This window comes from Haliotis asinina, chromosome 13 (genome assembly GCF_037392515.1).
Source record: "Haliotis asinina isolate JCU_RB_2024 chromosome 13, JCU_Hal_asi_v2, whole genome shotgun sequence".
NCBI lineage: Eukaryota > Metazoa > Mollusca > Gastropoda > Lepetellida > Haliotidae > Haliotis > Haliotis asinina.
In genome coordinates, this window is record NC_090292.1 from 29,657,593 (window position 1) to 29,671,666 (window position 14,074).

Sequence of the window (14,074 nt, forward strand, 5' to 3'; positions counted from 1 at the left end):
GACATATCAACCTTTGTCTGTTCAGCTCATCTTACAAGACCAGAAAGAAGCGTTCATACTGACAAGGTAAATTTTGTATCGTTAATCAATCAATCTATTTATTCAGGAGAATGGCCACGTGGAGGATCTTAAACGAAAATCTATTAAAATAAATAACTTGTATCTTTCTATACTTTCTTGATATTTGACTCCCGATATCTCAGACGCATAGAGCAGTATTGGTTTCATTTTGCCGTCAAATATGTGACAGGCGGATTCGAATGATTTTGAAGAATATTGCTTGAAGAGATTGTAGATCTAATGTAGATAAGATAATGTTGAAACTAACAGCAGCAGTGTTACGTTGAGGGACAAATGTTAATTTTCTATCTGTGTGTTTGTTTGTCACTTCCAGAAACCATCAACTCCTGAGATCGTAACAGAAGTACAGTGCTTAGTTGAAGGCGCTCTTGCGGAGGAGACTTTGAGTCCAAGATGTCAGTTGAGTGGGTATCACTTGCACAAATGTAGACGTCTGTCTATCATGTGTTCAGTTAGCAAAGGAAAGGGCTCATTGCATTGAATTTGATTGTATCGTTATTGCGCTCTATAGATGTGGCACTGTTAGAAGTAGGCATTGATTTTGTGTCAGTTGAATAAGTATCAATTACACAAATGAAGATATCTCTCTATCATGTGTTCAGATAGCAAAGGAAAGGGCTCACTTCATTGAACTTGATTGTATCGTTATTGCACTCTATAGCTGTTGCACTGTTTGAGGTGGGCATTGATGATTTATGTAGATAAGCACGGACTCCTGAAAGATCAGAGACCAATGTTCATGCCTCCGCCCTCTTTGTCAAAATCATTAATGTCCACCATTTGTCGTGTTTCTCCTTCAGTATCACGACACATTTCACAGGCATACAAGTCAATGCTTTATGTCGTTACTTATATTTCATGATCCTCTGCTTTGTTAACAGAATTTTAATATGTGCATTTGACAAACGAGATAATCGCGTTAACGTAACACTGATGCTCCTTCAGTGTGCAACCTCAAGGCAGTGGATGTCACAGACAACTCGAACAGTGTCCACAACTGCTCAGATGACTCTGCCTTATATGTGTGCATGCATATTGATAAATCGGCAAAAGACAAGAAGAGAAGTGGAAAAGGCAGACAAACTAAAGGTGGGCTAGGCCATATAACTAGTGGTTGGACAAGGGGTATTAAACAAGTGGTCATATAACTAGTGGTTGGACAAGGTGTATTGAACAAGTGGTCATATAATTAGTGGTTGGACAAGGTGTATTAAACAAGTGGTCATATAACTAGTGTTTGGACAAGGTGTATTAAACAAGTGGTCATATAACTAGTGTTTGGACAAGGTGTATTAAACAAGTGGTCATATAACTAGTGTTTGGACAATTGGTATTAATTAAGTGGTCATATAACTAGTGGTTGGACAAGGTGTATTGAACAAGAGGTCATATAACCAGTGGTTGGACAAGGTCTATAGAAAAGAGGTCATATAAGTAGTGATTGGACAACTGATATTAAACAAGTGGTCATATAACTAGTGTTTGGACAATTGGTATTAAACAAGTGGTCATATAACTAGTGGTTGGACAAGGTGTATTAAACAAGTGGTCATATAACTAGTGTTTGGACAAGGTGTATTAAACAAGTGGTCATATAACTAGTGTTTGGACAATTGGTATTAATTAAGTGGTCATATAACTAGTGGTTGGACAAGGTGTATTGAACAAGAGGTCATATAACCAGTGGTTGGACAAGGTCTATAGAAAAGAGGTCATATAAGTAGTGATTGGACAACTGATATTAAACAAGTGGTCATATAACTAGTGTTTGGACAATTGGTATTAATTAAGTGGTCATATAACTAGTGGTTGGACAAGGTGTATTAAACAAGTGGTCATATAACTAGTGTTTGGACAAGGTGTATTAAACAAGTGGTCATATAACTAGTGTTTGGACAATTGGTATTAATTAAGTGGTCATATAACTAGTGGTTGGACAAGGTGTATTGAACAAGAGGTCATATAACCAGTGGTTGGACAAGGTCTATAGAAAAGAGGTCATATAAGTAGTGATTGGACAACTGATATTAAACAAGTGGTCATATAACTAGTGTTTGGACAAGGTGTATTAAACAAGTGGTCATATAACTAGTGGTTGGACAATTGGTATTAATTAAGTGGTCATATAACTAGTGGTTGGACAAGGTGTATTGAACAAGTGGTCATATAATTTGTGGTTGGGCAAGGTGTATTGAACAAGTGGTCATATAACTAGTTTTAGGACAAGGTGTATTGAACAAGTGGTCATATGAAAAATAGTTTTTGACGTATTGCAAAAGGCAAACGCAACTGATCTTGCAAAACAACAAGTTATGCTAAACAAGTGGTCATATAACTAGTGGTTGGACAATGTGTATTGAACAAGTGGTCATATAACTAGTGTCTGGACAAGGTGTATTGAACAAGTGGTCATATAACTAGTTTTAGGACAAGGTGTATTGAACAAGTGGTCATATATCATGTGGTCAGGAGAAAGCCTTTAACGTAAAAGACGGGTATGCTCTCGAGAACAAAACATCGAACGTACAACCATTTACTATAATGCACTCCGCGAAGAATGCAACTTCTGAATTACTCGAACTTTTGCAATATATTAGACTCCTTCGACAGTTCGAGTAGATTGTTCATAAAACGCATAAGCAAACATGCATTCATTTGGCCAACACAAAGGTGTTTAAGGTTTTCTGTTTCTTTTAAAGTACCATCCCTTGTTCTAACAAGTGATGAAGCCCCATGTTCTTTGGCAGGTGTACAGGGTCATAGGCAGCTGATGGCGGGTAAGGCAACCTTTACAAAAAGGTACGATATAAAGAAGACTTGGGAGCAATCTCTGGAACAGTGTCGTTCTGATGGAGGAACGCTTGTGAAAATAAACACACGCCAAAAGTACCAATCAGTTTCAAAATATGCGTCCGTGAGTAAGTATGACTTTCGTATTTTCACTACTGCAATATGTGTTGCAATCTTTAATGTCAAAAAGTGCGCTGCGAAGAAGACTTGGGAGCACGCTCTGGAACAGTGCCGTATAAAGCGGACGCATACACTAAGTAATACCGAAATACCGTATGTATGTAAATAAGTGTTACATTTGAAGCATTCAACAAATTAATAATATGTACTTTCTATATAACCCACATACATACATATATACTTCAAAGTTGCCTTTCAGAAAGGCTTCTTTTTAAGGGTATACAAAACAAGCGTGCGCATATAGTTCAGTTTCAGTCCTGGAAGCGCCTCTGGTTGCATTACTTACACAGATTTGGATTCAGTCTTCACACAAAGAGGGCTGGTTTGATGAACGACGAATATTCTGACTTCGACAACCCGTGAAAATCCGGGTTGAAACTGATCTTCAGTATCCCATGTTTGTCGTAAGGCTAGCGGGATCGGGTGGTCAGGTTCGTTGGCTTGGTTGACACATGTCATGATACCCAAAATTGCGTAGATTGATGCGCATGCTGTTGATCACTGGATTATCTGGTTAAAACTCGTAGTCAGACCATATATATAGCGATATTGCTGAGTTGATTAAACAACCAACCAGACAGACAGTAAGACTTAAACTGACAATCAAGCCATATCTCCAACAGAGGAGCAGGGCTGTTTAAACAACATTTTTTTAACCACTGAATAGAAAAATGTGTACATAAGTACATTTAGCCAAATCCATACATGCAACTTACCCCAAAACATGTAAGGGTACATATAAATATACACTGCACGTATCTACTAGCGCTAATGGTGTCCTCCCATAAGACCTACAGTCTAAAACAACACTGACCAGAGTCCGTTGCTACTTCAACGTCAACTTCAGCTTCAATTTCTTTATTCCCTTAAAACCATCATGGTACAAGTGGTACAAGAGCAAAGAATATGCAAATGTACATACACATAAACATGCGTCATGATGATGAGATGTTTACGTAACAATTTATACAAGTGGGGGATAAAAAGAAATAAACATTTGCTAGGATTAAAACTGACCATCGACATGATCTTGCTGAGAGTTGATAAACTGGCCCAGCTGTGATATTTTGGGGGATGAATTATTTTCTTTTTAAAAAGATAATGGAATTCGTCACCAACTAAGTTACAGTCACATAGTCTGCATATTCTTTCTTCTCTAGGTATATTCAGCCATCGATCAGAAGATTTCGATTTGGGGTTCTAAGTTTTAAAATAGGGATGTGTGTAGATTTTGGAAATATAAGATATTTTTCAAAATACAGTGTTTTTTAAAGTATTGATAATAGAATCCCTTAGAGCTGGAACGTTTTGTCATATTTGAATAAACTGATCTGTATTTGTTTTGCTTTTCAAACTAACGACTTTGTAGAATATGTCGATGGATTTAGATATATTTCATATAAACCGATTCTGTCTCATAAATGTTTTCTGGAGTGTAACCAAAGGTATGTCGTAGGGTGTTGTTCAAAGTCATGACTAACATATTGGTACAAAACATGAGATAGTTTGATCGTTTCAGTAGACGCGAGTTTATGCCCAAAAGACAACATATTGACATGGATTCTTATGTTTAAGAGAGTTCTACCTAATTCGCCATAAACCATAACGTTTGGGGGAATTTTTTAAACCGGAGGCAGTTTTTTAGAAATTTTAAATGGACACTTTCAGTAAGTTCTTGTTTCCCATGTCCCTTTATTTCGGATCCGTATGTAAGGATTGGTGATATCATAACACCACAAGCTGACATGAGACAATCAAGTGGTAGAGTTACATTTCGTGGTTTCTGCAACAGACAGTACATCGCTTTTGTGGCATTTGCCGGCAGCCATTCTTTTATTTCTATGGAATTCTATTCCTAAATAAACATCGCTATCAACGATATTAAATTTTCTATTTACATATTTAAATTCAAATCTTGATGTTTTAGCCAGAAACAACTTTTGTTTTGGATAAATTAACGTTTAATTCCAAGTTTCCGCCATAATCAGAAAATGAGTCTAACGAGTTTTGAAGATATATTTTTGTTTTTCCAAAAAGAACAGTATCATCAGCATATAATAGTACTAAAAGTTGTAAGAACACTTGTAGTTCATATTAACTAAACATCTCTAATTTAACTCCATCGCAGCCGCGTTCATACCGGCGGTTTTCTAAATCGTTTGAAAAGATTGAAAATAAGAGCGGGGGCAATTTCTTTCCCTGGCGAACACCCTTCTCACAAGGAAAATAACAAGAGGAATCATTGTTGAATTTTACAATTGTTTTAACATTATCGTGCATGCTGGTAATAAGCGTAACAGATTTACCGTGAATTCCGATCTCCTGTATGTTCGTCCACAGACCGATTCTCCAGACAGTGTCAAATGCTTTCGTGAAATCAATAAACGCGCAGAAGAGTTTTGTCTTTGAGTTGATATTATATTAGCAAGTATATGTAAAACGAAAATGTTATCTATTGTTGTAAAGTTCTTTCTGAAAACCACTTGTGCGGGGGTAATTAAATTGGTCATTTCTAGAAATTCCGAAAGTCAAGCACTTAGAATACATGTGAAAAAGGCACCCGTGGTGAGCCACCTCCTCGTGGTGGGTGCTGGGTAACACCAAGAGCTCGCCAACCCCCGTGTGGACCCGGGTCAGCAAGGTCCATAGCACCACATTGCTGGTCGTAAGGAGCGGCCGAACTGGGCAATCCGTTTGCCGTGGGTTGCGTCCCGTGTCGGTGGAGGACAGGATCCTGGTGGATGAGGGCAATCGGGCCTATAACCATGTTCTGTTTGCCTAACACACCACTTCTGCCCTTACTTCACCTAGACGGGTGGTTGAATGGGCCCGATTCAACCAATCGGCTGGTCATGCCAAGCCCTGTGCATGGACTATATATATATGCCATTGCACAAATTTGATTTGGACTTTTAATTTCGGTCTTGGCTTAATTGTTCATCAATATTTTCTGATTTTCAAATGCATTTTTGATGTTCTGAACTTTGCCTAGAGTCTTATGCCCAGAAGGCGGTGGCTCAAGGGCCAATCTGGTAGATTAATTATTTATAATTCTTCTGCTGGAGTATATCATCCGGGTATCCTTGGTGCTGCAAGTTTGAGACCCAGTTGCTTTCAGCATTGTCCTTGTGATACTCCGTGGTGGGTGGGGAGCTCGGATGGTGAACGGTATTACACTAACCATGGCTTATGAAATCCCACCCAAAAAAACCGAAACGTCCACTTGATATTGCCCCTGTTGATACTGACCACAGACCGCCTGCATCGATTGAGTATTGGCCACGTTCCCTTGTAATTGAAACTCCTGAGAAGAAGCCATTACAGTTGAACCCTTTTGCAGTATCTAAGGGTATTCAAGGTATTGCTGGGGATGTTAAAAACACTAGACGCTTACGTTCGGGTGCACTTCTAGTTGAGTGCGGGGAAAAACAGCAAGCAGCCAATCCGATGAGTATTAAATCTTTCGTGGGCATTCCGGTCACGGTCTCTGCTCACAATTTCCTGAATACAAGTAAAGGTATTGTCAGAGATCGTGATCGACTGTTTGTTGATATGTCAGAACTTGACATAGCATCCGAAATGAAAGATCAGGGTGTGCTTTATGTCAGGCGTTTTTCAACCCGGAAAAACAATGAAACTATCCAAACAAATACGTATCTGTTTTCCTTCTCGTCTCCAAATGCTCCTAAGTCAGTAAAGGCAGGTTACTGTAACATCCAAGTTGAAACATACATCCCCAACCCGCTCAGGTGATTTAAATGTCAGAAATATGGACACGGTGTACCTACCTGTAGATTGTCTGTTATGTGCGCTCACTGTGGTGAGAAGACACACACAACAGAAGATTATGACAGTGATTTTAAAAAATGCACCAACTGCTCAGCCGACCATTCATCTTCTTCGAAACAGTGCCCAATATGGAAAGAGCAAATGGCGATTAACAGAATGAAGTTTACCCCAAATATCTCTTTTTCTGAAGCAAAGAATCTGGTGAAGAGATCTGACCTTACAGAAAGTTATGCTACAGTAGCAAAAACATCATCTGTGTACAGCTCTAAAATACCAAAGTCATCCACAAGCTGCCAAACTACCTTGACTTGGGTCAATTGCGACTCTCCACGGATGCTATACCCTGCTATATCATCATAGACTGAGAAATCACTTCCTAGTACATCCAAGTCTTCTTCTGATCACAAATCATCATCATCTCAGTCACACTCAGAGTCTCAATCGACAGCTGATAGTCTAAGTCTAAGTCTGATGCTTCAAAACAACAAAGTGGCAGTGCCCCAAAAGGGTCACAAAATAAAATTCAATTGTTCAATAAATATTGGTCTTTTGAAGACATGAACGTTTCTGAAAACGTCCATTCTAGGGCACATAGCTTGTCGCCTTCCAAAAATGTGCAGGGTAGATCCCCAATAAATCCCCCCAAAAGATAGTTTATTCCAATAATAATTGTACAGTGGAACTGCAGAGGATTGAGGACTAATTTACATGAATTACAGTTATTAGTCCAAGATTTTACACCTTCAGCGATATGTCTTCAGGAGACATATTTAAAACAAACAGATACATTTGACCTTCGTCATTTTAATGCATATCATTGTTTTTCACCACCGGGTGATAGAGCCACTGGCGGGTCATCCGTTCTAGTCAGACAAAACGTTATTCAAAGCCCTGTTTCACTTAATACTAATATGCAGGCTGTTGCTGTGAGAATTACTTTACATGTAGCATTTACACTATGCTCTCTCTGTATTTCCCCGTCTCCGACGTTTGCCAAAACTGATCTTCAAGCTCTCTAGGATCAACTCCTGCAGCCCTGTATTATAATGGGAGACTTAAATGGGCACAATCAACTCTGGAGTAGTATAACTACAAACGCTAAAGGTAAATTGTTGGAGGACTTTTGTTCTGAGAATGACTTATGTATCTATAATGGTGGTTCCAGCACATATTTACACCCTGGTACAGGGACCTATTCTGCTCTCGACTTGTCACTCACAAATTCAGAACTACTAAATGAATTTGAATGGTCAGTCCACGATGACCTCTGTGGAAGTGACCATTTTCCTACTATATTAAAATCTGTAACTCCATCTGATGTTCCTCCATCATCAAGACGGAATTGTAAAAAGGCTAACTGGGCTTTATATGAAACACTCTGTGCTGAAAAACTTAAACCTGAACGTTTCATTGACGTTCCTGATGCTATTAAATGTTTTTCTGATGAATTGAATTCCATAGCTGATGAGTGTATACCAAATTCCTCTGCACTTCCACATATTCGAAAACCACGGTTCAACGATGACTGCAAACAAGCTAGGAAGGCAAGGAAGAAAGCAGAACATTATTTCCGTTGCCATCCTATGGTGCATAATTTCAATAAATTTAATATTTTAAATGCTAAAGCGCAGCGTACCTTTAAACAGGACAAACGCCAATCTTGGCAAAATTATGTATCCAAAATCAATTCTCGGACACCCATGTCCAAGGTATGGAACATGGTCCAGAAAATTAAAGGTAAAGGTACTAAATCTAGTGTCCATCATCTTAAACATGGAGATCAACTGCTTACTGATAAATCAGATATTGCGAAAAAAACTGGGTGAAAGGTTTCTAACGTGAAGTATCTAGGGCTGGTTCCAGACAAGAGGTCCTGAAAACAATCCATCTGTGGACTGGAGAGTGGTCTGCTGTTCGTCAGTTGAGAACACCACCATCTTGTCTTCATCCCCGTTTGCAAATAGCAGGAATCTCCTACCATCTGTGGTCTGTGTCCATGGTTCCTCCAACTGAACCTCTGGTCCGGTCTGTGGACGTAATGGCAGGACTGTTCTTCTATGTCTGTACATGGCACTAGCAACAGTGGGGAAATGATGGAAAGGTTTAGGTTCTCTATGGTGGAATATGGCCATTGTAGATATCTTGTACCGATCCAGTGTCCTCTCTAGCTCTTTTCTTCAAGTTACTCAACAATCTCCTTATGGATACATTTATCAGCCATGTTTAGTTCTTCAGAAAATATTTTATGGAATCACGAATGCCCATAACATTTTCAGATTTCAATTTATTAATACACACCGAATCATGTAAAAGCCAGTTCCTTTATAATTTTTAAGCTTTCAAATGGAAAGAGTAAATCGTAAGATTTGAGAGGTTTATTTCCCCTACCTAAGCATAATTCCCTGGTTTACTCATCTGCATATTGTTCTATTTGGGGAAACAGTGAAAAATATATTTACTGGTAAAATGACACCTCATTCCTTTCATTCCTTCCCAAAAGAAACCTGGTCATAAAATCTGATGAACATCTAAGACCCTATGCATAAATGGGTTAAGAGCCTTTGTAAATTGATTTGTCGGTTCATATATTTCTAGAAACGTATATACCTTTTTCAGGTCCCCTGTGGATTGGCTTGAAGGATCGCTATGACAACGACACCTTCTTTTGGACTGACGGTGAACCTCTGACATTCAGCAAATGGCACAGAGGTCAACCAAGTCATACGAGTCTAGGAAGGCAAAAGGAGAATTGTGTTGCCATTTTGGATAACATTTTTAAGGGACAGGGCTGGAACGATGAACCGTGTGATAAATTATTTCAGTTCATTTGTGAAATATAACTGTGTTGATAGTTTCATCTCATGGTCTTGAAAGCGTCTTGCCCTGTTGAAGTTTGGAGGTTGTGATGTAGAGAGAATATTCTTAGCAACTGAATAGATTGTAGCATATGATGTTTCTCTCTCAGAACCTAATGTGTTTGGGTTACAGTTATCTTTGCTCCAGGAAACCTCACAAATCTGAGCATCCATTGTCCGATTTGATGTTACGGTTTAAAACCACATTTAACCAGGTCACTAGCTACAAGATCGCGCGGTCAATTCTAGCTCAGCAATATGTATTCCCCTTAGACCATTGGTTAGCGTGTACTTTGTTTCATTTACTCTGAACATTTGGTGATAATCAAAGAAACACAAAACTGATAACGTCATCTGATTTAAAATCAGTTTTGGATCATGACATAAGCGCTAGCACTCTATCATTCTTGGTATCATCCGACACGTGAAGGTCCAGGGGTAGAATAGGCCTTCAGCAACCCATGCTTGTTGACAGGTTTTTATGTTATGATATATATATTCCATTTCAGTGTTCAATGTTCTCGTCACGATATGGCTGCAATACTGCTGATGTAACATTAACTCACTCACTCACTTTATATGTTTTAGAGAAGGTCTTGCTGATTTAGTGATAAGTCGAGGAACATGTCTATCCAGTACAAAAACTACAGATTCAGTCCATTGTGTAACGTTATCAAAAATGGGATCAGTTTATGTTTTTATCTATATATGACAACCCTAGAAGCATCTGACACATTGCCTCTTCTCTCATGTCATTGCCAAAATACTCTCTTCTGTAATGTCCTCCAAGAGAGATTGAGTATTGTTTTACGCCGCTTCCATCAGGGGACACCAGAAATGGGCTTCAATGCCCCGGATGTACCCTCTGGCAGCCAGCGCAACTGTATGGCAAACTGTTAGGCACAAAATTATTAATTTGTGATGGGCATTGTGCAATATAAAAAATGCAAACTGTGACAATTGTACCCATGCTCTCCAAGAAACAGCACTTAGTAACCTTAATTGTTCATCACGTTTTTTTTTATGAATTGCACTGATACCTTCTAATGGATATTAATGTGAACTGTACACTGTGACGACTTAGTATACAGGCCTAGAGCCTTTCATGTAATAAAGAATTGATCTGAACTGACTTGGTCACTAGGTGCCCGGGTCTATGGATACGTGGATACATGAGCGTTGCCTTTTGTCATTGGTGCCTACATAGAATGGTCACGCCTTGACTGAAAGATTTGGGGCTTTTTGTGTTCACAGAAATCCAACAATCGTGTTGATTTCAGTATTCAAGAAGATGACAGATTGAACATTTTGGGTATTGTATTCCTGTTCAAGGTGGCGTTAGTGATTCGGAAACATCGATTTCTCTCAGATTATGTCATACAATGAATGCTATTTTACATTTGGAAACATTTATCAACAAGACAATAATAATCATAATAAGGGTGGACAGTGGTTGGTATATGTTCTGCCATTTCAGTGGAAGTAATGTGCCTTTTTTCAGATATTTAGGTATTGTTAGCAATGCTGAGTTAAGCACTGTATCCAGAATGAGTCATTCAACCTACAGCTTTTGTATCTCTCATATCAAAGTATGACAAAGGTAAAGATAAATACAATTACTGTGTACCTTGACAGAGGAATCTTCATAAGTTCAAAAAACACCTAACAGGTGTAACCAGTGAGCCAAATGCATTGTGAATCATTTTACGACCTCAAGAAACAGGAGCAATGTGTGGTTTCTTGGTTAAGGTATGCTGCCTAAACCTCAACATAAAAGATAGAAACATGGTGTCATTAAGCTTTACAATAAAAATTCATTTGTAAACACAATTTTCTTATGAAACAAGGAATTGGAATTCAGTGTAACCAGAGTTGTTTGTGGTGTTTATTTTCACTTTCACACGAGAAAATTCGGATCGAAGGCAACCAGATCTGAGGCTGTGACACAAAGGAACAAGAAATGGTATTGTAAGGGGTGAGGTCCAACTCCGGAAACCTGGGATTATCTGACAAAAGACCAAACAAGGAACCGGAGAAAGAACTCTATAAAGGGAATAGTCAGTTACTGAAGGTTGCAGACCAGGGGGAGTAATGAAACTGGCGTGCGTCGGCTCGCGTCTCTCACTCAATTTCGTGCCCGGATACCAGCTCTAGGTACCAGAAAGTTTGAGAGTGAAATTATACGGCCGAATATTTTGGCTAAGCGACAGAGTGGATTGAACTAGCAACACGTAAAGTGGATGTAATATAACATTTGAAAGAACATCCTCCTGTGATTAAGGATGAAGCCAAACCTCTCTCATTACCATATAAAAGACAAGGCAGTCCGTGATTCAGGTGAAGGTACTCGGTCTGGGCATTGGCTTCACCTATATAAAAAGCCGGAACACACACGGTCTGCTAATAATTGTTAATTATCAATCCCCAATATAATAGATATTTGAATTGTCTCTCTTTTGTACATACCAGTGTAAACATGATTGTTGTGGTAAGTGAATACAATTTTGCGTTAGAGATACTGTATAGTTAATGCACTCAAATGTACCCTCCATCATTGACATGATCGCTCGTTTGGCCAATGCGGCACCAGTGACGATTGCACAAGTGATGACGGCACCAGTGACGACTGCACCAGTGATGACTGCACCAGGGAGGATTGCACCAGAGACGACTGAACCAGTGACTACTAAGTCAGTGATGACTGAACCAGTGACGATTGCACCAGTGATGACTAAACCAGTGACGATTGCACCAGTGATGACTAAACCAGTGACGACTGCACCACTGATGACTGCACCAGTGACGACTGAACCAGTGACGACTGAACCAGTGAGGATTGCACCAGCGACGACTGAACCCGCGACGATTGCACCAGCGACGACTGAACCAGTGATGACTGAACCAGTGAGGATTGCACCAGAGACGACTGAACCAGTGACGACTAAACCAGTGATGACTGCACCAGTGAGGATTGCACCAGTGACGAATGCACCAGTGATGACTAAACCAGTGACGACTGCACCAGTGATGACGGCACTAGTGACGACTGAACCAGTGATGACTGCACCAGTGACGACTGAACCAGAGACGACTAAACCAGTGACGATTGCACCAGAGACGACTGAACCAGTGACGACTTAACCAATGACGGTTGCACCAGTGATGACTAAACCAGGGACGACTGCACCAGTGATGACTAAACCAGTGATGACGGCACCAGTGACGACTAAACGAATGACGACTGCACCAGTGATGACTAAACCAGGGACGACTGCACCAGTGATGACTAAACCAGTGATGACTAAACCAGTGACGACTGAACCTGTGACGATTGCACCAGCGACGACTGCACCAGCGACGATTGCACCAGTGATGACGGCACCACTGACGACTGCACCGGTGATGACTGAACCATTAACAATCTCAAAGATGGTTCGTCATTATATACAAGATGAAGGCAGAACAAATATGGATTTATTTCCGTCAGTTCATTATGAACCTGTTCGTCACAGGCATGGTTCACTGTACATACATGTGACAATACATTCTGATGCAAAAGAACATTTTCTTGAACAATGTGTTTAATTTATACAGTGAATTTAGTCCCAAAATGTTCGAAGTAAATTTATCCTTACTGCTTGTTTATCCGCAGCATGTATGTCATTTTAATTCATAGCTAGATTGTCAATGCTTGCTGACATCTGAAGGCACTGTGTAAACCCAGCTAGGATTCACGCAAGATAGCAAATGTATCGTAACTGCCCATGGACTTGAGTTTAGTTATCTACCTTCAGTTGTGGGCAATATGTAGCCTGCGTTTACATTGTATTGTCCTCTGTGATAATCTGTTTTAGAGTTACATATCAGTTTTATGTTCATATCTGTGAGATATTAGTTGGTTTTATTGTCTTTCGTTGACATGTTTCTAAAAAATAACCCTTATGCATTCTAGAATTATTATTCGTTTTCAGTCACAATAGGGCTGAAATATTGCCGACGTAACGTCATATCAGAACACACTCACTCACTGGTTCATTCCATTCTTCTGTCAAATATCATTGAGATATGGGTTGATTCATAATAGGATTAGGGGGGATGGATTGACAACCGTGACTTCAGTTACTCAATCAGTTTCTCTGAGACCCGTGACAACTAGAGGATGACTGAAACATCACACTGCTAGGAAAGGCATTCCAAAGATCTTGCTATTTCTTCTTTTTCTCGCTACGCTGCGTTCAACTAGTCACAAAACTGGCCTTTCTTCTGTTTTGGAGATAGGAAACTGGACTAGTTGGACTTCGTTGTGATGGGCATTGCTATCTCATGAAATGTGAGCATTCACTAAAACGGACTGAGATCATGTCTAGGAACAAGTTGAC

The 14,074-nt window shown here is 39.6% G+C and overlaps 1 protein-coding gene across 1 annotated transcript; it reads left to right on the forward strand.

Moving 5' to 3' along the window:
• The first annotated feature begins 12,254 nt into the window (after positions 1-12,254).
• Positions 12,255-12,836, forward strand: LOC137259496 (P-selectin glycoprotein ligand 1-like). The gene has a single exon (XM_067797136.1). It carries the CDS (start codon positions 12,255-12,257, stop codon positions 12,834-12,836), a length of 582 nt encoding a protein of 193 aa, XP_067653237.1.
• The last annotated feature ends 1,238 nt before the right edge of the window (positions 12,837-14,074 follow it).

Excerpts from the sequence above, each read along its gene's own strand:
- LOC137259496 (XM_067797136.1), top strand. The coding sequence starts at position 12,255 with ATGATCGCTCGTTTGGCCAATGCGGCACCAGTGACGATTGCACAAGTG.